The 27,471-nt window shown below is 42.5% G+C and overlaps 1 protein-coding gene across 1 annotated transcript in view; it reads right to left on the bottom strand.

Moving 5' to 3' along the window:
- LOC100661999 (adenosine deaminase RNA specific B2 (inactive)) overlaps positions 1-25,014 on the bottom strand; it is a 58,431-nt gene extending 33,417 nt beyond the window's left edge. The window contains 4 exon segments of the mRNA XM_064278750.1: positions 9,047-9,215; positions 19,830-19,981; positions 24,155-24,323; positions 24,981-25,014. Of these exon segments, the coding sequence (XP_064134820.1) occupies positions 9,047-9,215; positions 19,830-19,981; positions 24,155-24,323; positions 24,981-25,014 (524 nt within the window).
- Between the last annotated feature and the right edge of the window lie 2,457 nt (positions 25,015-27,471).

Here is a 27,471-nt window from a genome sequence, read left to right as displayed (position 1 = left end):
GTATTTCCCACGGTGCCTAGTATGTCTTTTCATTACAGGTGCTTAATAAGGCTTATTAACTAATTGATAAGTTATATTCTTGAAAGCTAGAGTAGTCCTCAACAGCGACAGACATTTATGGAGTGATTAGTATATGCCAGTACTATGCTAGCATTTTCACCTAGTTATAAACATATACTCAGCTTAACAAACTACTGCAGACATAGCTGGAAGGGCCTTTTAAAAGCCATCATTGCCTTCTGTTATAGCACAGTTTTTTATCCATTCATTCTTCCATCCACCTAGCCCTCCTCTGTCCATCAATTTCTGCCATAAACATTCATTGTACCTATTACATGTAGGCACTGACTGTACCAGACACTGAATACATAATGTAGAATAAGATGCGTTCTCTGACCTCAAGAATCTTATAGTTCAGTGGGAGAGGTAAATTATAAGAAGGAGTGAGGTTGGGACTAAGGTGTTATCAGTGCAAACAAAGAGAAGGTGATGGATTTGAGAAATATGAAGAAGGCAGAATCTAGACAAATTAGTTATTAATGGCAAATGGATTGTAAACTAGAGGGGAAAGTCAACAGTGACTTCTAAGTTTCTTATTTGGGCAATTAGGTGAATGGTGTAGCTAGTCACATAATAGGGAATATTAAGAAACAATATATTTTAAAGGAATGGGGGTGAATCATGAAGCGGGTGGACTGAGTCAGGTATGAGGAGGCTGCAGGGAAGCGGTAAAGCATAGACTCTAAGAACACATGGTTGAAACCCTGGTTTACTACCTGCATGACCTTGGACAAGCTACTGGATGTCTCTGAGCTCTTATTGCTTATCTGAAAAGGAAAATAATAACACCCTTTAAGGGGTATCATGAAGACGAAATGAGATAAAACTTAAAAGGATTTGGAATAGTGCCTGGCACATAGCAAGCGCTTAACTAATATTAGCTTTTATTTTTCCTTTTCTCATTTCTTCTCTTAATGGAAATTTCTAGGAGACAGATAAAGGAGCTTTGATGTTAGCAGAGAAGACATGTCTGTATCTCTAGATTTGGGAATTAGCAAAAAAAAGTGAATTTACGGATTTAGATAAGGTTACTTAACCTTTCTCTGCCTCAGTTTTCTCACCTGTAGAACATAACCAACCGGCAATCAGTTGCTGTGGAGTCCGTTCTGACTCATGGCGACCCTCTGAGTGGGACTGTGCTCCACAGGGTTTTCAATGACTGGTTTTTCAGAAGTAGATCACCAGGCATTTCTTCTGAGGGACCTCTGATTGGACATGAATGGCCAACCTTTCCAGATCAGAGAGCATGTCTTATGCAATGGAGGTGTACATTAAACCATTTGCACCACCCAGGGACTCCACAATGAGAACCAAATTTACCTAATAGGGTTATTACATGATTTAATATTTGCAAATATTAATTTATAAATGATTATTACTTATTTAACTTGCAGGATCACATGAGCTTATATCTGTAAAGAACTTAGAACAGTGCCTGACACAAACTAAATGCTACATAAGTATTTGTTAAATAGAACATGCTTACTGGAAAGAAGGTCCTGTGCTGTATTGTGCAGCATGGTAGCCACTGGTCCCACATGGCCATTGAGCACCTGAAATGCAGCCGGTTCAAACTGAGATATGCTCTCAGCCTAAAATACGCACTGGATTTCAAAGACTTAGTACAAAAAACGATGTAAAATATCTCATTAAATTCTTTAAAATACTGATTACACATCGAACCGGTAAATTTGGGGTATACTGGTTTAAATAAAGCATATTATTACGATTATTTTCACTGTTTCTATTTTACTTTTCAAAATGCGGCAACTAGGAAATGTTAAATTCCATCTGTGGCTCCCATATTCGCACTGTGAAAGAAAAGCGGGAGGTGACCATAGATAGGAGGAAGGTTAGAGAAGGGCTGTGTCAGAGAGACCAACAAAACAGAGCATTTCAAGATGGTGGGCGTGGTGATCAATAGCCAAAACAACAGACTCAAGCATCCCAATGATCTGAAGATAGCACAGAAATGGGTAGTTTGTTCTCTTATACATAAGGTCACCTGGAGTAAGAGGTGACTTGATGGCAATAACAACACCACCAAGGAGAATGTTAGAGAGATGGGAGGACAGGGAGACACGTGGCGGAGATGGGTCACCGGGGCGGTGGGAGGACGAGGTGACACGTGACGGATATGGGTCCCCGGGGACGTGGGAGGGGACTGGAGCTCTAGAGCACTGGAAGTAGGAACGAAGGAGAAACCAGCAGTACATATGGGTGTCCATGTGAATGTCACGGAGAAGTCGAGGAAAATTTTGATTAATGGCTCTGATTTTTTCATAGGGGCATGGGAGTAATGAGGGAAGTTGTAGGGTGGTAGTATCTTCTGGGATACCACATAGGAGAAAATCTGTTTTCTCAAGTCTGAAGATGTGAGGATGCGTTGAAAGTGAGCCGTATCTGGAACTCCCTTCCTCACCATCTCCCTCTCCACTGCTTTCATTTGCCCCGATAGGAATATGTGTGGGTTGCAAACAACCATTAGCTCTTAATTCATGTATTTCCATTGCCACTTGAGTACAGAAAACAGACTAGATAACCAGCCCCAAATAGTTTATCTCTAGACTATGTGTGCATTTATTTAAGGTCTCTCATGATAGTTATATTCAGTGGTATGCTGGTAACAATCAAAACTCAAAAAAAAAAAAAAAAAGATTTATAGCTTTTGCCAATTTCCACGATGTAATATCCTCACTGGGGCCAATTTCGAGCTACCAGCGTGAAGGCATTGAACAGAGAGGTGGTAAGAGATGCACAGGGGCAACTCACTTTACAGCATTCTCACCGTACAGATGGAATAGATGCAAATAGCTTCAAGAGCATAAACGATAGTAAAAGGCAGTAAAATAATTAGGATGTGGTGAGTTTTGCTATGGGATGACTTTGTTTTTAATATAATTTATTTAAATGGAAGTTCATGTAATTTTATTTTTTTTAATGCAATGATTTTTAATACATTTAAAAGCCTACTAACCAAAAGGTTGGCAGTTCAAACCCACCCAGCAGTACCATGGAAGATGGCCCTGGATATCTGCCTCCATTAAGATTATAGCCAAGAAAACCCTGTGGAGCAGTTCTAGTCTGTAACACATGGGGGCGCCATGAGTCAGAATCAGCTCCACGGCAACCAACAAAAATGTCTAACAATTGGCTTGCAAAATTCTGTGAAGATTTAATAATCAAGTCTTACAGGTTCCAGTTGTCTCCAGCATGCTCTTGTACCAGGTATTATAGTTTTCTATAGTGAGGACTGCTCTTCCACTGTTTTATAAGCTCCTTGCAGGGAAAAACTGTGACTTCCACATCTTGGTATCCTCACATCGCCATGCTCCACATGGAGCCTTGAATGTCAGTGTCATTTAATTCATTGAGCTAAAATGTTTCATCTGTATTTGTGTACAGAGGGCCCTCTATTTGAACATGATTTAAGCCCTAGGTTCAATTTTTGTTTTTGTAAAGGGTAGAAAACAGATGAACACATATATTATCAGATGGCCTCCTAGTGAAGCCTTTACACAAATAATGCGTGATACAGATGCTTATGGTCTTGAGTCATTAGCATAAGACATGGTGCAGCTCAAAGTGGCAAATGCGATTCCATCATAAAGAGACCATGCCTGTGCTAAAGCATCCTTGTCTTATGTTGGGCGTTCTGACTACTGGTGGAGGCACCAGTACCTCCCTGCCTGCACATGTGGTGTGATGCTGGTTGCTATTGCCTGATCCAGACAGGACTGCTGAATTCAGAGACATGGCTTTATTTCTGTCATCACCCTCATCATCCTGGCCTGCTCCTCATCATCATTATCAACAAGTATTATTTACCAAAGGCTGTCATGTGCATCTCACTGTGACAGACATCATGCAAATCAAGTGACAAGTAATCCCCTGAAGGTCACCTCTTAGATGCAGAAGCAAACAGTATTAGGACAAAATGAATTCCCATAATTTCAGTGCGGGAGGAGGTGGGGTGCATGTGAAGGCTGAGGATGATGATGCTTACAGCCGGGGAGGCCAAAGGTGGCTCAGCAGTTGGCATGTGGGGAAAGCTGTTAGTAATGAATGGGTAAGTCAGTTTAGGAAGTATGAGAGCAGTCAGAGATGAGATGAGCGTGGTGAGAGAGAGAGAGAGGAGAGAGAGACAAAGACAGATACAAAGAGAGAGAGACAGAGACAGAAAGAGAGAGGGAAAGTCTTAAAAATCGCCATTGGGAAAGGAGAAACTGAAGAATAATTTATGACATATTTAGGGAGTAAACATTACTAACTCAATAAAGAAATTAAGACGCTTGAGAGGCAAAAGAGAGAAACAACGACAGAGACAAAGAGAGACTGAGAGAAAGGAGGAAGTGTGAGAGCACAGAGAAACCAGAAGGGGAAGGAAGTGGGCTTTCAGGGGAGATTAAATGTATGGACAAGCTTGGCCTGTGGGCCAGCCTCTCTCAGTGCACCTGCTGCCTGCTCTCCCCACGGTGCACCTTCCCTGTCATGGACTGGATGGTGTCTCCCAAAGAGATACGTGGAAATCCTCACCCTTGTACCTGTGAATGGGACTTGTGTGAAATAGGGTCTTTAAAGATGTTACCAGGTCAATGTGAGGCCATATGGGAGTAGGGTGGGTCCTAATGCTATAGGACTGGAGCCCTTAGGAAAGAGAAAAGACACAGAGACAGGGAGACAGGACGGGTGCCATGTGACACTGCAGCTACAAGCTGGGAGCCACCAGAAGCTAGGAGAGAGGCATGGGACAGATTCTCCCTCAGAGCCTTCAGAAGGAGTCAGCACAGCCAACACCCTGGTTTGGACTCCTAGCCTTCGCAAGTGTGAGACATTTCTGTTATTACAAGCCACCCAGTTTGTGGTATTTTGTACAGTAATCCTAGGCGACCAAGGCCTCCTGCCACCACTCCCCAGGGCCACCAGATATGGGGACTAAGAACTAAGTAAATGGGAATGAGACTAAGTAACTATTGAATTCTAATCTACCTCGGCACTTTGGAAGATTAATTCCTGGATAAGTTCTGGGAGAGAGTTGTCACTCCAACCCACCTAGAGCCATGGGCGTTACGATTTTCCCAAACTTTTACTCCTCTTTTGAAAAGTGATCTAGAGTCTTGCTTTCTTTTTCCAGGAAATTGTTTGACAATCCCTGGAGATGGAATGCAATGTGAACTTTTATTTTTCAAGTAGATTTTATTAAAAGGAGAAACACCTGACTTTTGAGCAGTTACGTTACCATCAACAGACTCGTCAGCAACAAATACAAAGCAGGTTTTGTAGCCCACATTTAATTTACTGTCTGTTGATGTTTAAGTTCCCAGTGACAACACAATTTCAATTCTGCAGTGCTAATTCCCTAAATTTTTCTAGGGAGTCAGAGAGTTAATTCAGAAACCCATTGCTATCTCAGAGCTCCAGGAGAATTCCGGCTAAATGAGACCTGTTGCTCTTTTTTCACTTCCTGAATAGGTGAGAATACTACAAAGAGGGAACCCATTTTCTGTAGAGATGAGCTGTATCTCCTCTTTGATATAGAATTGGGCTTTGCTTCACTGTCATCAGGCTGTCCCATTGCTGCTGCTGAGCTGGGTGATCAAACTTGGGAACAAATGTCATTTATACCTCTCCATGAGAATCTGGAATCACAGCTCTCAGGGGCTGGTGTTTTCTCTGCCCTCTAGCCCAGGAAGTGGCACAGAGGCACAAAGCTGTGTTTTGTAGCTGATTTCTTAGAGCAGCAGTAGAGAGCAGGAAAGACTGAAGCTGTGCAGAGGTCTGCACAGCACCTGCAGCAAGCTCGGCAGGCTCTGCCGTCCTCTTCCCTGCTGGAACCTACGATGAGGGCCTCCTGGAATCTCGGTGCTGCTCCCCCCGCCACCCCCCCACTCCCCTACCCCCGCTCCTCTGGGCTCACCGCACGCATCTAACCGAGGCCTGCCTTCCCTTTGCTCTGTGCTTCTTTGATTATTGTCCCCGCCTCCCCGTACTTCACGCAGAACTTACTTCTCCCTCATTCCCTGCAGGCTTTGCTCCCTGATTTCCAGACAGAAAGGCAGCCAAGTGATGAGTAATGTGAGTTATCATAGGTGGATAAGAGAACCATACAGCTGGTCAACAGATGTTTTTTTAGCACCTATTATGTGCCAAGGAACCCTGGTGGCGCAGTGGTTAATTGCTTGGCTGCTAACCAAAAGGTCGTTGGTTCGAACCCGCCAGCCGTTCCTCAGGAGAAAGATGTGGAGTCTGCTTCCATAAAGATTTATAACCTTGGAAAGTCTATGGGGCAGTTCTATGCTGTCATATAGGGTCGCTATGAGTCAGAATCGACTCAGCAGCTTTAGGTTTGGTTTGGTTTTGGCATTATGTACAGAGGAGACATTAGTGGTTCAGTGGTAGAATTCTTGCCTTCCATGAGGGAGTCCTGGGTTCGATTTTCAGCTAGTGCATCTCATGCACCACCACCACCTGTCTGAAAGCGGAGGGTTGCAGGTTGCCATAATGCTTACCAGGTGTTAGCAGTTTCCAGGCTGAGATGGACTAGGAAGAAAGGCCTGGTGATCTACTTCCAAAAATCAGCCAACGCAAATTCTATAGCTCACAACGGTCTGATCCACCACCCATCGGGGGCTGGTACAGGACTGGGCCCCATTTCATTCTGTTGTACACGGGGTCACCACGAGTCAGGGACAACTTAACAGCAGCAAACAGTAACAACATTCTGTGCCCAGCACTGTGTTAGCAATTGGGGATAAAGGGATAAACAAGGCAGGCATGGTTCCTACCTCATGGAGTTTCAATCTTCTAGGCGAAACGCACTAAGGGTATTTGCATTTTAGCTGGGGATGGTGGAGACCAGTTTTACCCACCCTCGCCATCCGCTCACTAAGGGATTTCATTGATTGTGGGAATTTTAGGCACCTTGTTGGTACAAGATAATTATTGCCGTGGCACGGAACTCTGAATTGCCTTAGATTACCAGCTTTGGTTTTCCTGGGGTCCTTCAGCTTCTCTTTCTTTCCTCTCTCAACCTGTCTCTCTATTCCTTCATGTACTTTTGAGACCAATCTTCTCTCCTCCTGACTAGTCTGAATTCCAAAAATGTCCATAGACAGAATCTTTGCAGCAGCAGTCTTTCTAGAAGTTGGGGAGGTGGCGACTTCCCTAGAAACCACATTTGTGGGGACAGGACAACAGTTTTATTTACTTTATATATCACAGATTAATGCATTTATCAAAGTTTCTAAAAGACGCTTTCGTTCACTTGTAACACAGGCTTTCTCTGACCACTTTGTTATTATTAATATCAGGGATGGCTTTGGGGGCAGTTTCTGGCTCTTTCCCACCACCCATCTGTCAGCTTATTGTACGGTGGGGGCTTGCATGTTGCTGTGATGCTGGAAGCTATGTCACCACTATTTCAAATATCAGCAGTGCCACCTATTGTGGACAGGTTTCAGCAGAGCTCTCAGACTAAGACAGAGTAGGAAGAAAGGCCTGGTGATCTACTTCCAAAAATTAGCCAATAAAAACCTGATGGATAACAACAGACTAGTGTCCTACATAGTGCTAGAAGGTAAGTCCCTCAGGTTGGAAAGCATTACACAATGGGCTTGAGCACACCAATGATCAAAGAGATGGCTTAGGACCGGGCAACGTTTTGTTCTATTATACAACTGTAACTAAAAACAGCAACGTGGCTCTCTCAGGGAGTGCTTGAGTCTCTGCAAGCCAACTGGCTTGGCTCCCACTGCTCCTCCTCACTGCCAAAGCATGCGCTGTGAGTGTTTTCCAAACCAAGGTTACAGAAGTGCTTCCTCCATGGACGTGGCATGTCTGGGGGCACCAACACTGAGACCCAGGAGAGCAGGTTAGCGATTACGCTCTTGTTATTTATTGTGAGCAGAATGGAGCTGCTCACTGCCTCTCCAGTGATCTGGAGCAATGCTGAGATATTCTTTTCTCCTGATTCCTTTCCTCCTACGTGCCATGTTTCTGAGACTCTCACTCTTGGAGAATCTTTGTGCGGAGGCTTTTGAAACCTCCTTCTAAAATGAAAATATTTTATTGAGTGATGGGGGAGAGAAGTTCCACCTTTTTGTCATCAAAGATTGACACCTTTCCTTGAAATAGTTGATCAGATTTTAGCAAAGAATAGGAGGCCTGAGAAGGGCCCATAAATCCCTTACATTTTGGTGGTGAGAAGAACCGTAAAAGACAGAATGTCACGGGAAGTGCCTCTGCCTGGTGTCTGCGAGGCTGGCCTGGCAGGGCTTGGAAATCATGAGGCGCTAAGGCCGCTTGGACAGCAGCATGGAGGGTACACAAAACGTTTTGGGGGGCAAAGTAACTTATGAGATGATGCTGAAGAGAGGTGAGCTGAAGAAAGGTATTTCTCAAACTGTTTGTGGCGGGCAGTACCAGTGGTCAGATCATTCACGGAAAGTTTGTTTATTTGGTGGTTTGTAGGGGCAACCGGAGATTTTTAGGTACTTGGTCTTTAAAGACACTTTGCCTCAAATAGTCCCTGGGTGGCGAAAATCGTTAAGCTCTCAGCTATTAACCAAGAGGATGGCGGTTTGAGTCTACACAGAAGCTTCTCGAAAGGAAGGCCTGGCCGTTTACTTCCAAAAAATGTGCCATTGAAAATTCTCTGGAGCAGAGTTCTACTCTGACAAGTCAATTCACCATGAGTTGAAACTGACTTGACAGCAACTGGTTTGGTTTTGGTTTGTCTCAAATATGTGTATTAAAATGTGAAAATACCTGTTTAAGAGAGGAGCTGTGAATTAGGCAATAAGGCCACTATCTACCATTTCCTTGACAACATACACTGACTGTATTTACCTGCTGTGAATCAGGACTAGGCCTTACATAGCTCAGTAGCCTGTGGCTTTGCCTGTTGACTTTTCTGACCCAGAACCACAGCCCATCCACATAACAGACATACTGACTTTTGTAAGAGGAAATCAAATCAGGCTATTACCTGGCGATCTTGTCTGTGCGAGACATGGTGACCTACTGTTCCCCTAGCAGGACGCCATCCCACGTCTGAACTGCGCTGTGGCATCGCACAGGGATTGTCCCTTCCCCCAACTCAACCTTCGTCCGCAGATGTCCTCGGAACTTCCTGACTATGTGTTTGTTGCTGTGCACTAGGAGATAAAAGGCAATAGGTGAGAGATGGCAGGGGTGCTTGCTTGTCCAACGAGACCTCTGGATTCTGTAACTTTGAGTGGTGGGAGAGGTTGGGGGAAAGCGTAACCAGAAAGCATGTCGAAGGATTTCAGTTCCCTTCCATTTGGTGAGGGGTGAGAAGACAGATTTAGGGTGGGGGAGGGATTTCTTCACAGCATACCTAAGTAAGAGCCTGGGCTCTAGGGAAAGATAGCCAGCTTTTTCTGTAAAGGCCAGATAGTAAGCGTTTTAGGTTTTGTAGGCCATATGGTCTCTGTCACAACCACTCAATTCTGCCATTGTAGTGTGTAAGCAGATACAGGCAATACATAAATGAATGAGCATGGCTGTGTGCCAATAACATTTTATTTATAGATGCCAAAATTTGAATTTCATATAATTTTTATGTGTCGTGAAATAGTTTTCTTTTCATTTTTTTTCCTCCAGCCATTTGAAAATGTAAAAAAGCGTTCTTAGTTCACAGGCCATACAAAAACAGGTGGTGGGCCAGATTTGGCCCAAGGGGTCGAGTTTGCCAACTCCTGGTCTAGATATTAATTTTGCTGTACCACTTCTTGGAGCCCTCATGGTGCAGTGGTTAAGCAGTAGGGTGCTAACCAAAGGGCAGCAGTTAGAATCCACCAGCCACTCCTTGGAAACTCTATGGGGCAATTCTACTGTGTCCTATGGGGTTGCTAAGAGTTGGAATTAATTCACCAGCAGTGGGTTTGGTTTTGGTTTATACCACTTCCTGGAGCCCTCGTGGAGAAGTGGTCAAGCCTTAGGCTGCTAACCAAAAGGACGGCAGTTTGAATCTACGAAGCATTCCTTGGAAACCCTATGGGGCAGTTCTACTCTGTCTTATAGGGTCACTGTGAGTTGGAATTGACTTGGCAGCAAAGATTTTTGGTTATTGTGCTAGCTGGAGCCTTGGTGGAACAATAGTTAAGAGCTCAGCTGCTAATCAAAAGGTTGGCAGTTTGAATCTACCAGCTGCTCATTGGAAACCCTATGGGGCAGTTCTACTCTGTCCTATAGGGTCACTCTGAGTCAGAATCGACTCAAAAGCAGTGGGTTTACACTACTTCCTAGCTGTGCAACTTTGGAAAAGCTGCTTAATATCTCTTTGACAGTGTTAATTCATCTTAAAATAGGAATAATAATAGTGCCTACTTTCTAGGCCATGAGGATTAAATAAGATAGTATATGTAAAAGTGCTAGCACAGAGTCTGAATGCAACTAGCTGTCATTGTGTTCCGACTATTATCAAGGAACTGTATGAACCAGGTGCTCTGCTAGGGCCAGAAATGATGCAGGCTACGAATGGAGCCTTAGAGATTCCTAAGTCTTCATGCATTCTTTCTCCCTTCCTTTCCAGAGCCCTCTCAACTCATGTGTGTGTGTGTGTGTGTGTGTGTGCATGTGTGAGTACACTCACACAGCCACACCCTACAATTATCTGGAGAGCTAGCATAAATGAGAAAAACCAAAAAAGCCAAACCTGGGGCTGTTGAGTTAATTCTGACTCATAGTGACCATATAGGACAAAGTAGAGCTGCCCCATAGAGTTTTGAAGGAGTGCCTGTTGGATTTGAACTGCCGACCTTTTGGTTAGCAGCCGTAGAACTTAACTACTATGCCAGTAAATAAGAAGAAGCTTAAATTAATTTTTTCTTAGAAAAAAATTCTGTATATTAACTGCGGATTATACTGTAATATGGAAATGATTAAGTCCTTTGCGTACAAATTACATATAAAATGGCATAGTGATCCCAACATTTACATACATGTGATAACATGAATGAATATTAAATGCCTTTTTTAAAAAGTTGCCATTTAAGTTTTAGAATTTGTGGGAATGGAATTCCCTTCATTTACTACCACTGCAGGCACCAAGTAATAATTCACACTTGGGTTTAGATAGGAGTTTCGTACTACAGAACTTAAAGTAATTTCCAGTTTGTTTTCTCATTGTTTCTAAGAACTGAAGTTCTTACAGCACACATACATTTTACCATAAAGACTGTATTTTGGGAAGAAAGATCACTTTACTTTCTGGAGACAGGCAATTTTTGAGATATTTGAGGTCGCCTCTGGACCCTGCCGCCAATCAGATGCTTGCAGAGATGCAAGTTTGGGCTGGTTTGTGAGTCACCTAGCCGGGGGAGAACCGAGGTGAGAGACAGCCTCACTGTTCACAGTAAATGAATGCCAAGCCTTCCCCCAGTTAGAGAATAAATTTCGTCTTTTCCATTTTGAATGTTGCTGGGTATCAGGTGATGATGATGATGACAATAGCAATAATAATAAGCTGAGCATAAAAAAGTTGACGACATAAAAACCACACTTGAGCAAACATTTATTCTAACCTGACTTTTTACACTATTAAGATGAGGCTTTCACCTGGCATCGTTTTCTTTGGCCAGCCAGCATTTGGAGAGCGAAGGAGCTAATATACCGAACAGCAGTGTTACCGGTCACTGTTGAGTGGACTCAGACGTGCCATGAGATGACCCCATGGGTGCCAGAGTAGAACTGTGCTCCACAGAGTTTCCTATGGCTGATTTTTTGGAAGTAGGTCACCAGGGCTCTCTTCTGAAGTGCCTCTACCTTTTGGTTAGACTTTAGTCTTCCGTTTTCGGGATATTTTGTCAGGGACTTGCTGTCCTTCTCTTCATTGTAATTACAGTATTCTTATCATTTTCCTAATACCACAGCTATTGTGTCATCATCTAAAAAACCCCAAAACCCACTGCTGTCAAGTCGATTCCAGCTCATAGCAACCCTAAAGGACAGAGTAGAACTATTCCATAGGGTTTTCAAGGCTGTAAATCTTTGGGGAAGCAGACTCCCACATTTTTGTCCCACAGAGTGGCTGGTGAGTTTGAACCTCCAACTTTTCAGTTAGCAGCCAAGTGCTTAACAACCTCAAAAATTGCTTATTTTACTGAAAACCTGTATTAAATTCTTATCCATTGCTCCTGCAAAAATAATTTTCCATAAAGTAGGTTTCAGAGTCTGAATTACATGAAAACATGAAGGTAAGATATGAATTAAAAACTGGTTTCTAGGAGTTAACCCAAAGTTTCCTAGCTAGATTGATTTTGCCTGAAGAGCCAGGTGCAGGAGGTGTTTCCACGAAGTGTTTATTTTTGGCCTCGTTAAATCCCAGGCTGCCTTCTCTAGCAGACTCCCTGATCAGCTTGATCAGTACGGGTGTGGACCCAAGTGTCCATAATCTTGCAAAGCCTGTTTCCTCTGGCTGTTTCTCAGCTAATTGCAACAGGCAGGAGGAAGTTGAAGATGCCACTTCGTGCTGAACAAAATGTCAATCCAACCAGCAATTGCAGGGAACTGAATATAAATAATCTGTAGTGGATTTACGGTGTGCCTAAGATAAGCAGAGGTGCAAAACTTTCAGTACCTGCCTATGATGTTTATGTAAATACTCCCAAGTGCACCAGAATATTCTCACCTAATTCTAATGTCCCTAATCGTCAGATTTTTCATTATAGCTCTTATTAATCTAAAATCCTTACCTTTTGATATTGATGTCAAGATAAAATGAGGGAGTAATTAGTAACTAGGTTCAAGTGAGTATTTTATTTTTAGGGGGAGAATTCAAAGAAGTTGGAGGTAAGGGACAATTAAAGAAGTCCACCCGGCAGCTAACGATCTGTCTAAAAAGTGGCACTTGGTTGCCACAATGGTGTAAGGGGGAGGGAGCCAACAATGGAAAAGACAAAGGTATATGGAAGGAAGAAAAGATTTTTAAATACCAGATCTTCAAAAGTTATGTTCCAGAAGGTGTATCAGTGAACCAATCTACTATTTATTGTAATAATTATTTCAACAACATTTGCCATACGGTCATGTGAGCAACCTTTGTGTTATATGATGATGATAGTGATAGTTATGATGAAGAATTACAAGACCATTTAAATTCATTGATCCTACAATGCATGAATATACAATGCATGAATCCCATGTGACAGGCTTCTGAAACTCACCAGGCAAATCTGAACACAGGAACTGTACTTTAGATTGCCTAACTTCGTACAGATTTTGGTTCGATTTCTCAAGCTGCCCTTCTGTATTATGAATCAGATTGGCCTAGTTTGTACTAGGCATTAAGCATATGATTGTAAAATAAACAGATGATATAATCGTGCTATTTCTCATGACATATCTTGTGGAAGATAGATTGGAAATTTTAACGAAGCTGTTTATTTTGGACCATGGCACTAAGAACTAAACTTAACAGGTTGTTTAAAAACCATGTCAAGAAGGAAAATCACAGAGAACTTTGCACTAAGGTCACTGGTGAGTTAGAAGGAGGGCAGTAGCTATAGTAGTAAGTGCCCTTACATTTAGGTTCTTATAGGACTGTCATGGCTCTAGCCCAGGCTTTCCAGGGCCCACTAAAGGCAATGGAATTGTCCTTAACGAGTCTGAACTCCTCCTCCCTTGTGGAGAACGGATGTCCTTGACCTCTAGAGAACGCACACAGTCCAACAGAATCCCAACTCTAGGAAGCAAAGCTTTATGTTCTCCTGGTGGTGTAAAGAAGATGTCTTTTAGGCATTTGTCTCCACCATAACTGACCTTGGGCCTTTGAATCCAAGAGAAAGTCATACAACTTAGTAGCTTTGAGCTATCTGAGCTGAATGGAGTAGCTTTGAGTTGAGTCAGATCAAAGGCCTCAGTCTGCAGAAGTCTATCGTTGAAGCAGTTGTCTCTCATAGCACACGCTATGACCAGTGAACACTTTTTTCTGCCTCCATACTATGTTTCTGATCAGGGAATCCTACCATAAAGCTCTGCCAAGCCGTTCCTGATTGTTCCACCAGATCGTCATCCCCACTCAGAACTTTCTAATACGCAGCCAATAAATAAATGCCCAACCTGGACCAGAGACAATTTAAGGAGGTTCTAATCCAGTGGTTCTGATACATGACTGATCATCAGACTCACCTGGGGAAGCTTTAAAACCACAGATTCTCAAGTCCCGTGCCACACCAAAGACATCAGAAACTTGAGGGAATAGTGTGTGGCATTTTAGCAACTTCCTGGGTGATAATAAGCCAGGTGTGGAAACAACCACACCTAATACTCACCTAAGTTTGCAGCCGGCACATCTCCTAAAACATCTTGGACCAACTGGTGTTGATATCACATTTAAAGACTCCAGGGATGGAGAGTTTGCAGTCTATCCAGATAAATGATTTTGAGAAAATAAACAAAATTGGAATATGGAATTTCTCGAGTCACAGGCATCCCGAGAAAATGGGGTCAGGGTATAATATGGCTCTTGGATTCTCCCTTAGACATGGAGCTTCTGTGCCTCGGCCTGAGGGAGTTGGGGATCTCCCAGCTGACTGACTCAGGGGCTCCCGGGAGCTTGTGAAACTCTAAGCGGTTAGAAGGAGTGTGAGGCCACGGTGGGAGGCAGCTGCTGTGCGAGCAGGTCAGACATCTATTCTTAGAAATCCCAGGTCAGATTTTGTTCTTTACAGCCCTCCTATCTATATAACACTAGCTTTAATAATTACTTTTTAAATTTTTTTTTAAATAATTGCTTACAAACATCCACAAAATTTCCAACTACTGTGCTGCTCCTTCACTGTTGTTCACGCTTTAAGGAAGGCAGAACAATATAGGCAACTCTATTCAAGTTTCCAAGCTTCGTTTTGAATTAGACACATCATACGTGTCTTTGCAGATCCCAGTGCATTAGCTACTTGTGGGGTGTACGTGTAGATGCACATGTGTGCTTGCGCACCTATGGGTGTGTGTGCTTGCGTCTGTGTGTGGGTATGCATGTGAGAGAGGGGGGTAGGAGGGAAGAGGAAGAGAGAGTGGATAATTTTTGCATAGCCGTAGGTTAACATCAAGAGTGCTGCAGGCCCTAAGTGGAGAGGACACAATAGCTCTACGCAGGCAAAAAGGGGGAGTGAGAAGATAAATGAACTAAACTTAACAGGCCCAAAGCAGGTCAATGCACTGGTAAGAGGAAATGAGCCAGTTTCCGGGAGTGGGAGAGGAGATAGAGAGAAGCTCAGGAAGACTAAGAATTCCAGTGCTTAAGCTTTCTTTTAACTACAATGGACACATTAGATCCGTTATCAAGGTATCAATTCAGCAGACTGAGGATGTTTGCATTCTGCAGGCTCTGCATTTGTGAGCACGATAATCTCACAATGACCTTTTGGGGGACACTAGGATCAAGGGAACCGTGTTACCTGGGCTTCATTTAGGAGAGTGACTCCTGAGTGGACGATACAGTGAGACTGGGTTTCTACCAGGTTAACTTCGGGAGGGTAGACTGTGCCTGAGCAGCTGACCTCTGGGAACCAGCCCTAACACCCGTTCTCAAAGCTCCCAGCTCGAGGCCTGGTCCTGGCCCAGCCAGAGGGGTTGTTACCAGTGACTCTGCCACTGGACTAGTCCTGGCAGTAGCCCCTTAGAGTCAAGGTCCTGATCACCCTCATTCAGTAGCCCAGTGGTCAAGCCTTCTTTAAAGGGCAGCAAAGAAAAACACTGCCTGCATGGGCAATATGGAAAGCTCCCTCCCCCCCTTATTTTAAAGGGGTGCTTAGAGGATTCCGTCTTCAAAGTGAAAATTGCAGAAGTTGTTCCAAGAGCTGGCACCTTCTTGAGGAGATGTGGACAATGCTCTATCCCTGAGTATCTCTGAAATTCCTTCCATGCAGAGGGTGCAGGAATTTGGGTTCCTTTACCCTTACTAGGAGTTCCTGGTTCGTGTAAATAGTCAATGCATTCAGCTGCTACCTGAAGGGTTGGAGTTTCCAATCTACCCAGAGGTGCCTTGGAAGAAAGGCCAGGTGATCTACTTCTAAAAAAAATCAGTCACTGAAAGCCCTCTGGAGCACAGTTCTACTCTGACACACATGGGGTCTCCATGAGTTGGAGTTGACTCATTGGCAGCTGTTTTTTGTTTTTACACTTACTAAATAAGGAAAAAGTGATGTATGACTTTTGCCTAACAAGCCTAATTTATAAAATCTTCAAACTCGACACATGCCCTGCCTTCACCATGATCCCCAGACGGGAAGAGTTGGAGAGCAATATCAGCCTAACGGAGAGGCATAACTCAAGCAGTAGCACCTCATTTTTGCTTGGTTATCTCTGCAGCAAAAATGTGAGGAAAATGCTTTATTTTTTTCCTCCTACCAGCACCTGCCACTTCTTAAAAGCACCATGAAATAAAAAACATCTGTGTTTGGAAGTGTGCCCCAGGGTGTATCTGAGAATATATTTGTTTGTTTTTCTAAACCATTGACATTGCAAGCTGGAATCATGGGCTGAAGAGAGGCTGCACTTGGTGCCCAATGTACAGGGACCGAAAAGCCCAGTGAGATGAAACGCTCCCTCTGGAGAGAGCAGTACTTCTGGAAATATGCCGAAACCCTCCTGTTTCCACTCAGCCCTCTTCTGAGTCTCCCTGGGGGCAAATCAGCAAAGGAAGAAGCTTGATCAATTGGGGCAAGCCCCAGCATTCTGGCAGGACTTCATCCTTGCACAGCTGGAAGGCCTCCTGGGCCGGGCCTTCAGGAGGTCAAACCTTTACATAAAGAAATGGAAAGATAATTCCAAGTAGCTGTCTAAAGGCCAGATTTCACAGTTTTATATAGGTCATTGATATTATGTAGATCCAGCCAAATGAACTAAAAAAAAAACCTCAACTTCACTTTTTTTTTTTTTAACCTTTTTCTGAGAGCTGGTGGTATCAGAGGGGAAGTTCTGTATGACCCTACGCAGCGCTCACAGTAGGGTGGTTTTCCTCTGTAGGAGAATGGCTCTGCCTTTTCATGCCCCAACCCCTAGGCCCCTGTCTTTATGGTGCCAAAAACAAAAACCGAAAAAAACTAAACCAGCTGCTGTGGAGTTGATTTCCACTCACACAGACCCTATAGGATAGAACAGAATTGCCCCATAGTGTTTCCAAGGCTGTAATCTTTGCAGAAGCAGGCTGCCACATCTTTCTCCTGTGGAGGGGCTAGACCGCTGACCTTTCGGTTAGCAGCCAAGTGCTTAACCACTGCACCACCAGGGCTCCTTTCCTTTATGGTGTGGTTTCTTTAAAAGTCACTATTTACTGTGACCCTTTTTCTTGATTCTCCATTCAATTTGATTCTCTCATTTAATCTCCCTAGGGTGTAAAAACGTTACTTAGAATCCCATGATGGAGAATTCCACCCAAACACTCTCCAAAGGAAAAAGAGATGAGATTGGAGGGAAGTTAATAAATACAAGAGTGAATTTCTCAGATTCAGCATCTAATCTGTGGGTTAGAGAAATAGGTTAACTATATGTAGGATTAAAAAAAAAAAACCTATTTTTTTCCCCACACTTCCTTTATCTTTGGTAAAGGCGCTCCTCAGAAGCCTGGAACACAGCAGGCACTCAACAAATGTTTATTCTTTCTCACTCTGGTAATTGGAACAGAAATGTAACCTTCCAAGCAGAAAAATTGGAAAGCCAAAATAAACCTTTAATAACTATGCATTGCCCATTGTGTTTCTAATAGTGTTTTCTCTTAGCAAAAGAATAAGCCTTTGCAAATATATAAATACCAAAGTTTGTTAGTGCTTAGGGAGTGGGAGAGAGGGGGAAAGAGGGAGTCATTGCTTTAGGGGGACTGGTGGTGCAGTGGCTAGGAGCTACAGTGAGCTACGACTGCCAACCAAAAGGTCGGCAGTTCAAACCCACCAGCTGCTCTGTGGAAACCCTATGGGTAGTTCTACTTTGTCCTGTAGGGTTGCTATGAGTCAGAATCTACCCGACAGCAATGAGTTTGGTCTTTTTTTTTTTTTTTTTTGGAAGCTTGCTTGAAGGGTGATGGAAAAGTCTGGAGATGGGTAGTGCTCATGTTGTACAACATGGTGAATGTAGTCATCGTCACTGAATCGAACATGTAAAGATGTTGAAATGGCAGATGTTTATTATATATATCACAAATTTAAAAAAAGGATAAGCTTTTTGATATTTTAGCATCCCTATTAGGACTAGCTCTCTCACCACACATATGTTGGTTTCAGTGACTATGCAGTTGACTTGTCTAGTACTGCTTCAGGAAAATGTTTAGAAGTCTACGTGTGTGTGTGCTTGTACATATATGTTATATATATACACACACAGTATAGAATAAGTATACATACATATAAGTATGTTTTTACATATATGCATACATATGGATAAGTATGCATATGTATATGTGTATGACACCAATTGCCATGGACTCTGACTCATAGCAACCCAATGTGTTTCAGAGTAGAACTGTGTTCCATAAGGTTTTCATGGCTGTGATCTTTTTGAAGTAGATTGCCAGGCCTTTCTTCCAAGGAGCCTCTGGGTGGGTTCAAACTGCCAACCTTTTGGTTAGTAGCCAAGTACTTAACTATTTGTGCCACCCAGGGACTGACTCTCTCTCTCTCTCTAAAAACCAAAACCAAAACAAATCCATTGCCGTTGAGTTGATTCTGACTCAGAGCAACCCCAAAGGACAGAGTAGAACTGCCCCATAGAGTTCCCAAGGAGTGATTGGTGGATTTGAACTGCCAACCTTTTGGTTAACAGCCATAGCTCTTAACCACTATGCCACCTGAGTTTCCATATATATGTATATGTATATATATATATATACACACATATATGGAAATAGATATAATAGTAATATAATGCCATAATATAATAATCATATAGTAATAATATAATAAAGGTTTGTTTTTTTGTTATTATTGATATTATAGATATCGATAATAGAATTTCTAAAAGCATTAAGGGGAGGAGTTAGCCCTCAACAATTTTTATTTTCTTTTACATGGAGATACTGAAATCATGGACCAATCAGGTTCACACAAAGAGACTGCACCTCTGCCTTCCCCACCCCAGCTGGAACAGGCATTGTCACTTCTCTTGAGTGACAGTGATGACTGAGGAGGGGCCAAAGGGGGCATTGATGCTTTTTTTCAGATGATATTAACCCGTATCTATATAGTTACAAAACTATCTCCCCTACTAAAACCGCTTAAAGGGCAGATCCTGCTGAAGGTGGTTTAGTAATGGTCACTCTGTAGATAACTTACACTATCACCCAGATAACCCCAGGTAGATATCTTCGCCAGGCATCATTTCCCACTGACAGTTATAAACGCTCACCTTTATTCCCCACAAGGTTGCAAACGAAAGTAAACAAAGGTGGTTTGAATTCGCACCTACTCCATCTAATTCTCACCTATGTTCTTACTTATTCTGTTTTCCAGCCTGGGATACTAGGACTGCCTGTCCTACTAAAATGAAGTAGAGGAATATGGCAATTAAATAGCTAATTTTGGATCGCAAACTATTTTTTCCCAATCATCTGGGCATTTCAGACTAAGATTTTAGAGATATTAATTACCCAGATAACTGCATAATTGCAGTCCACTTTCTGCATGTATATGGGTCCTGGCCACCAAATGCAAATGGTCCCTAAGCAGAGTTAGCCTGCAACATGGCCAATGGATAGAGGAAAGCTTCTGGTTGTTGGTTTGTTTTTTTAAAAAAAGGTAAAAAACGTTGTCTCTTACGGTCCGTTGTGATTTCATAGGGAGAGTTGAGTCTTGCGTCTCCACAGGGGGAGGTGCTCACGTAGAGATGGAACAGAATGTTTTCCTTCAGCCTGTAGCCGCCCTCTTTTAACCGCAAAAATACTGAGCGCTCTGAGTCCTCTCATCGTTGTCTATGGACCAAACCAGAAACATTCCAACTGAGTAAATGTCTTTGTCTTGCTTTGTGTAGCTGTTGCCCATTTTTTCTTCTTCACATTGCATACTGTGTTTTCCCCCTTGCAATAAAGCTTCCAGAATATTCAGCAATGAAACCACAAAAAGCAAACAAAAGCTGCAGAAATCCTGTCATCGTCACCCTTCCTTAACATTGGCATAGAGGTTTATCTTTTACAGTGTCAGTTTTCTCAGGTGCTATTAACCTGTGTCTCAAAATTTTTTTTTTTTTACTTACAAAACGAGACTCCTGTGACTTCACAGAATGGTCCTGATGACAAGGTCTGAGAGTGGACTATTAGTTTCACATAGAATCACTAGGGAACGTGTTTATGCATTAAAAGGAGAAGGGACTTGACAAAGGTGTCTGGATTTGACAGCAGAATGACAAAGTAGAAATAGCACCAAGTGAGGAATCTAAGTATATGGACCTTTGCTTTTCTTCTGTACCCAACCATGACCAAGGGTATATGCTCAAAAAAAAAAACAAAAAACAAAAAAAGTCTCCTGCTAATTTTTGACAGATACAGAACTTTTGCCCTTGAAAAATCTTCCCCACAGCTGGCCATCAGACTCAAAAATGATAGGTCCCACCTCAGACTGAGGTGGGGGAACAAACTTGCCTATATTTCCCCTCTTTTGGATTTTATTCTCATTTTTTACAGGCAGTAGACTTTTTTTTGCCACTCTTGCTGTTTCTACACAGTTCTGCCCCATTGATGATGGATTCTGTTTTGCTGGGTCCTGAGATCACACAGGCAGTGGAACAGAAATTTTCTCACTAGGAAACCCTTGAGGCATCATATTATGCCTTTCTGCCTCTGTGCGTTCAGCAGAAGCCCCCCTCCCTCACTCTGACTCTCCGAATTCTCCCTGCAGATGCCTTCTGGAGACCCTTCTCCTCCACCAAAAAAAAAAAAAAAAAAAAAAAAACCCATTGCCATCAAGGCAATTCTGACTGACAGTGACCTTATAGGATAGAGTAGAACTGCCCCATAGGGTTTTCAAGGAGAAGTTGGTGGATTTGAACTGCTGACTTTTTGGTTAGCAGCAGAGCTCTTAACCACTCCCAAAGTCACCATGCGAAGGTTCTCTGGGCCTTAGTTTCCCAGCTCACAGCCTGCACACAGGGAGGTGATACTGGGTCAAGGGTGTGTCACACTGGCAACTCGCCAAGACTTTGATCATGGGCTGCCTTTGGTTGGCTCTTCCCCCCACTGCTGATCACCTGCGCAGACTCTGGGGTTCACTTGTCCTTTGAATCCTGTGCAACAAGCAGCGGGGTGCCTTGTACACAGAGAACTCATGATAAATGGTAGCTGAATTTCATTCTGTGACACAGACAAGAGATAAGGGCATTTTGAAATATTTCCAGTTGAGCATTTGGATATTTAAGAGAAATCTTTCTCTACATTTTGAAAAACTTCCAATTCCATTTCCCTATATCCAACTGAGGACGCACCCTTGGCAGTCCTCCTGGAACAAATGCGGGGCAATATATTTGGCTACTGGGCACTGCTCAGAGGCTCAGATAAAAATTAATAGAGTATATTATGGTATAGCTTTTAGTTGAGTCTGTTCAGCATATATTTGGGCCTTTCTTCCCTTTGTGTAGTCTCTGTACATGTTAATGGCATGACTGAGTACTCATAAAGTCCTCACCAAGACCAAGGCTCCAATATTAGTGGATTTGAGGAGCACTGCTTTAAAGGATATAAGAAAGGAAAGACTGGCTAGGAAGATACAATGAAGAAAAGTTTCTGGCAGAGAGACCCACAGCAATCAAATCCTTATGACTAACAGTGCAGTCCAGGAATGCGACTGAGATGTCACAGGCTCAAATCCACCAGCTTTTCTGTTCCTGTTTAATACATTTGACAGAGAGATGCTGGTCCAGGTGACAGCCTGCTTCTTACTGATGCTCAGAGCACACTGCCATCAGAACACCAGAAATTTCAATATTAGAGAACATTTCTTAGGGGCTTCTGGCCTCTCCATTTGAAAACACCCTTATTAAAATGCAAATACTCATGCAGGAGGGGGCAGGGAGCAGATGACAGTTTAAAATCCATTATTAGCCATTTTGGTAATATTATCTGAGGACATGGTCTTAGAAAATGCAAAAAATTGGGAAATATGGAAGTGAAGGGAGAGATGAAGAAGATAAGAATATTACCCCTGACCCAGGAAGGAAAAGCGCTAGAAGATAATAGACCACTAAAACTGAACTTTGCCAACCTGTCATATATAATTAGAACTTGTTGCTGAGGGACACCACTACAGTGGGCCTAGCAGTACTCTAGTGGGGATTGAGCCCTGGGAAGAGGCTTGGAGAGAGGAAACAAAATGGTAACCTGGCATGGTGAGAGGCAGCCTGGTCGGCCTTGCAGAAATTATGCATTCTAAGATATTTGCTTGGCTGAGAAATTCTCAAGACAAGAAGCTCACAAGGAAGGGATAGAGGTGCTAAGCCTTCAGTCTTCCTGTGAGCCTGTGGTTACCTGGTCGGAAGGCACAGAGCCTGGTGGAAATACTGAATTGTGGGTCCCGCTTGAAGCGGCAACAGTTTCATCAAAATCAAGCATAGATGCCAATGTCAAATTGGCACCTTTCCAAGGCTGAAATGAAAGTTTACCAGGGAGCAGGTAACATTGATCCAAATAACATAATCCTCTAATTGAACACACTCTAAGCTCGATCAATGCAATTATGGATTTTAGAGAGAGCAATAGCTTTCAACTCCCACGAGACCATGCGTTGTTTTTTTTTTTTTTTCCTGTCAGTTTTTCTTTATTTTATTTCTCCTCCTTTTTTCTTTCTTTTTTTTTTTAACAGCAGATTAGCACTGGAATTAACAACTGGAGGGCTGGTGATGGGTAGAATATAGTCTTCATTTAAACCCACGGTAAAGGAAGCAGAGTTTAAACCAGGACTGGGTTGCTGTTCCCGTTGGGGAAACATCTTTGTTCTCCTCTAGCCAATTCCATAAATATTCCCCTAGTCTCATTTGTTTTTAGAATATAAGTAACTAATTAGAGAAATACCTTGCCTGAAAGTTGACAATGTATAAAATAGGTTGTCAGTTCTCTTTCTCAATAATTTCCTTTAGTCTCTAGAAGGCAGTCTTAGCCTCATGAAGAAGGAACTTGTGATAACTGCCTATGATTTTATTTGTGAAATTCGTTATTTGTAGTAAAATTTCACCCTTTAGAGATCTCTGAATGTTTTAACAGAAAACAATACGAAATATTATTTAATGGTATGAGCATGTGACAAGATGTGTCCGTGTGTGTGAGCGTGCGCACATGCCTTGGAAACTGCTGCAATAATTCACAGGCAAGCGGAGTGCTTACTGGAGAGAGAAATGACAATAATGAGGAAGACGCTTGGCATTTCAATATTTTACTAGTTTGCATGACAACAATGTCAGTGCTTAAGGGATTGTCAATCGTCTGAATAAAAACTTAAGCTTTATGGCTCACCAGTATTTATCATGAGTAGGAAAACTGCCAGGATAAAGGGGAAAATACATTCTGAGCTGACTGTGGGGTAACTCTTCTTTCGCCTAGATACTGGCTGCTCATCAACAAGATGCATAAATACAACTCCAAAAGAGCCATGGGTTTGGATGTCCAGTGGACAGGTTTATTACCCCGCCATGGAGTTCCATAAAGCCTGTCTAAGTCATCAGCAGTGTCTCAATTACCTAGTACTGTTGTAACAGATATGTCACAAGTGGGTGCTTTAAAGAGCAGAATTCAATTTTTTCACAGTTTTGGAGGCTAGAAGCCTGAATTCAGTGCGTGGCTCTAGGGAGAGGTCCTTTCTTGTCTGTTTAGCTTTGAGTAGTTGCCAGCAACCCTTGGTGTTCCTGGGCTTGCAGAGACATAGGTCTCTGTCTTCAGTCTTCCTCTTCTCCCATGTGTGTTCGTATCTAATCTGCTCTTTTCATAACTATGACGTGATTAGGTTTAGGATCCACCCTACAATGGTATAAGCTCATTTACATAACAAAAGAAAATTCTAATTTCTAAATAGGATCACATCAACCAATATAGGGGCCAGGGCTTCAATATGTATTTCAATATGGGGAACACAAGTCAACTTATCACAAACTATGATCCATTTACCTCAGGTGCAGCTCCAGCTGTGCATAGAGGAAGTTAACAAATGCTCTCCTTGCCACAATTTCCGCATGGCAGTCATTGACCACCAGCCCCTGGTCGTTGATATACTCACCACTGATGCACTTGTTGACCAATGACAGAGGGATGACCTGAGCTTCCCTGACATCCAAGCCTGGGGGAGACACAGAGAAAGGTGTTTACAATGGTGCCCTCAAAGGTGCCTCTATCACCTTCGTTTGGATGGGGACTCATCCCGTGGTCTTGGACTTAATCCATCTTACCCAGATGCCATTAGACTGTTAAGAGCCCCACTGCAGGCAGTCTTGCTAATTCTCCAATAAAAACATGCCTTGAAGTTTACCTTTTAATGGGACAAGTGACTTGACAGCCTCAGGTAAATAATAGTTTCCTGCTTCAAGGAGGTTTGCTTATGAGCTACGGAAGGTGTACTTTGGAGGATCTTTTTCTATCTTGTTTATGATGTTGAGACAGAACTCCCAGTGTTGTATTCTTTACCTGGCTTCCTCTGCTACAGCGCTGCATTGCAAAATCATTTCCTCTGGTGCCCACACCCCTACCTACCCCCTACCTACCCCCTTCACCTTTGCATTTGAATCCTGCTTTTGCTTGGAGGGTATATGTAAACACCATTGCACCTGCGTAGTATGATTAAGAATGTTGCTGACATAACTTGTATGAACTCTCTATTGTAAACCCCTTTAAAAGTAACCTGACTGCCAGCCCTTGGCAAGCAGTCTTGGCAGCAGTAAGCACCGACTGATCCATTTCCTTGTGCAATGAAATAAAGGTGGCTTTTTTGTTCCCTCACCTCGGTCTCTTCTTTCTTGGCCAATACGAGTCATGCCAGTAACATTTCTAGCAAGCCAACCAGGAGCCATCTGCTTGATTCCTGACGGGGATTGGAAAGCAAAACAGCCCCAATATCTGGTGCCACCAGGAGATTTCTCCTAGAGATCTTGGAGCAGCTCTGAAAGCTGATTCCCCCCAGGACCCAAATGATGGCTCTGTGAGAGACAATAAATGCCCCTGGGTTCTTTGGTAAGTGCCTAGGTAAGTCCTTAGAAGAGTTCCAAGAAGTGGGAGAAATTGACCATTGAGGGCATTAGGAATCTGAAGTTATTTGGTAAATAACAAGGTAATTCCTAGGTAAGGCCTTAGAAGAGTCCCAAGAAGCAGAAGAAACTGACCTTTGAGAGCATTAGGAATCTGAGGTTATTTGGGAAGTAACAGGATAATTCCTAGGAAAGGCCCTAGAATAGTCCCAAGAAGTGGGAGGAATTGACTGCTGAGGGCATAAAAGGCTCAGGTGCCTGTTAGATTGGTACAACAGATTAGGTTGTGTGAATGTACAAGTGTGTTTATCTAGAGAATGGAGAACGTTCAACGGATCCTGAAATGTGGCCCACTAAGATGCATCCTTAAGAATTGGGAACACGTCTCAGAAAGACGTGGCTCTGGCAGCATGTTTGTCCATTTTCCACTTTTGCCTTTTTGAATATATGCCAAATAAAACCTTTCTTTTTGCTTTACTACACTTTGTCGTGTTTTCACCCTATTAGAGTTAGTTGCTGCAGGAATTCTAAAACCACGAATGCAGTCAACCACGAGGAGACCTGGACTGTGGAGCAGAAGCCAGCAAAAAGAGAGATCCTATCTTCCGGATCCAAGCAGTCACACTCCATGTCCCTTTGACACCCACAGGGTGAATGCTTTCGGAAAATGAGCCTATGCTTATTCTTTTTCTCATGTTTTCTTAAGTTTTGTTCAGCATATTTGTTTGAAAAGCCAGTTGTTTGACTAAGGAGAATCTTTCTTAGATATTTGCTTGATCGTTTGTTTTAAGAGTGGTATCTAGTAACCCTTGGTGAATTGCAGTTTAAGTCCAGATTTGGGCGTTTGAAACATTAAAGAGGTAATTCTATTTTCAAAGAGCTCTGAGCCACTATAAGCAGTAAAAATTCCAGCACAAGTCAGCCAGTAAAAGCCATTAGGGTGGCCACCAGCGCTCATCAGGAGAGTTCAAGGCTCCCGTGGCAGGATAAGGTAGTCACGAGACAGGCTAGAGCGCTAGGCTGCCTGCCACCCACAAGAGAATACTCGCTCAACGAAGGTACACGTTAGTCTAAGCAAAACACTGTCCGAACCCCGTGGTGTTCCTGGTTAGGTTTCTTTTTGTGGCTCAGAGAAAACCTGGAAAACAGTGCTTTTTTTGCCAAATTCACAGGGAGAAACGGTTGTCCCTTACCTGTTTTATGATATGGTTTGTTAATAAAGAATCACAATGTTAAAATTAAAATCAACAGTAGATATTTTACTTTACAGTTAGAGGAACTAGTATATTTAAGATTTAAAATAGGAGACTAGGTCTCTAGCCATCAGAATGAATTAAGTTCAAAAAGAAAAAAACAAAAGCTTGAACCTTAGAGCTTAACATCTTTGATAAATGAGCCTGGATTTTTCCCCCTCTGCTACCAAGACACTGGTTTGGGGGTCCTATCTAAAAACACTCTACGCTGAGTATACTAGAAGTAATTTGGAATTTTGGTGACTACTTTGGAAAATGAGCTTTCATTTGTGTTGTCTCTTCCTCTTTGGGGAACTTTGCTTGAAGCTCAGGTTTTGTCAAAATCTAATATTCCTTCATCCGAGGCTTTGGCAAGTTAATAAGTTTTACCTAAAAAAAAATTTTTAAACCTGTTTTTTTCTGTTGAATTGAGTCAGTCAAAAATTGCTACATACGTATCCTTGTTTTGTGTGGCATTTTTTGGTGAGTTTATGTAGTCTGTTTCCTTTTGTTCTGAGAGCTTGCTTCTGACCTACAGTGTATGGCTGAAAATTCCTGTTTTTTTATAAAGCTGTCTCAGTTCTTTCCTCAACCAAGAAAAACTGCATCTTGAATCTGTCTTCTGATTTAGATTTAGTAGCTACTTGAAGAAACTTTTATATAAATTAGTCTATTTGAAAAGTACACTAAGATCTTTATACTCTATACTATGTCAATCTTAAAGTTGAAACCTTTCTAAGTAACTTAAGCTAGATATCATAAGAAATGTGTTTTATTTAAGGAAAAGGGCTAGTTTTTGTCTTAAAGTAAAAGTACCAGCTCCAGAATAGGAAAAGAAAAAGAAATTAGTTATCTTTTGTCTTTCAAAATGCCTATGTGATCCTAATACTCTACAACATGCTTTCTCCTTTTCACAATGGGCGACTGAGAGCCTGACATAACTAATGCCATGATGAACCTGTAAGTTTTTTCCTGCCTGCCTTCTCCTTTCTGCATACTTTTGTTAATGGCTTTG

This window comes from Loxodonta africana, chromosome Y, assembly GCF_030014295.1.
Source record: "Loxodonta africana isolate mLoxAfr1 chromosome Y, mLoxAfr1.hap2, whole genome shotgun sequence".
Lineage (NCBI taxonomy): Eukaryota > Metazoa > Chordata > Mammalia > Proboscidea > Elephantidae > Loxodonta > Loxodonta africana.
Note: the sequence above shows the minus strand (reverse complement) of the source record. Positions and strands in the feature narration are given on the sequence as shown.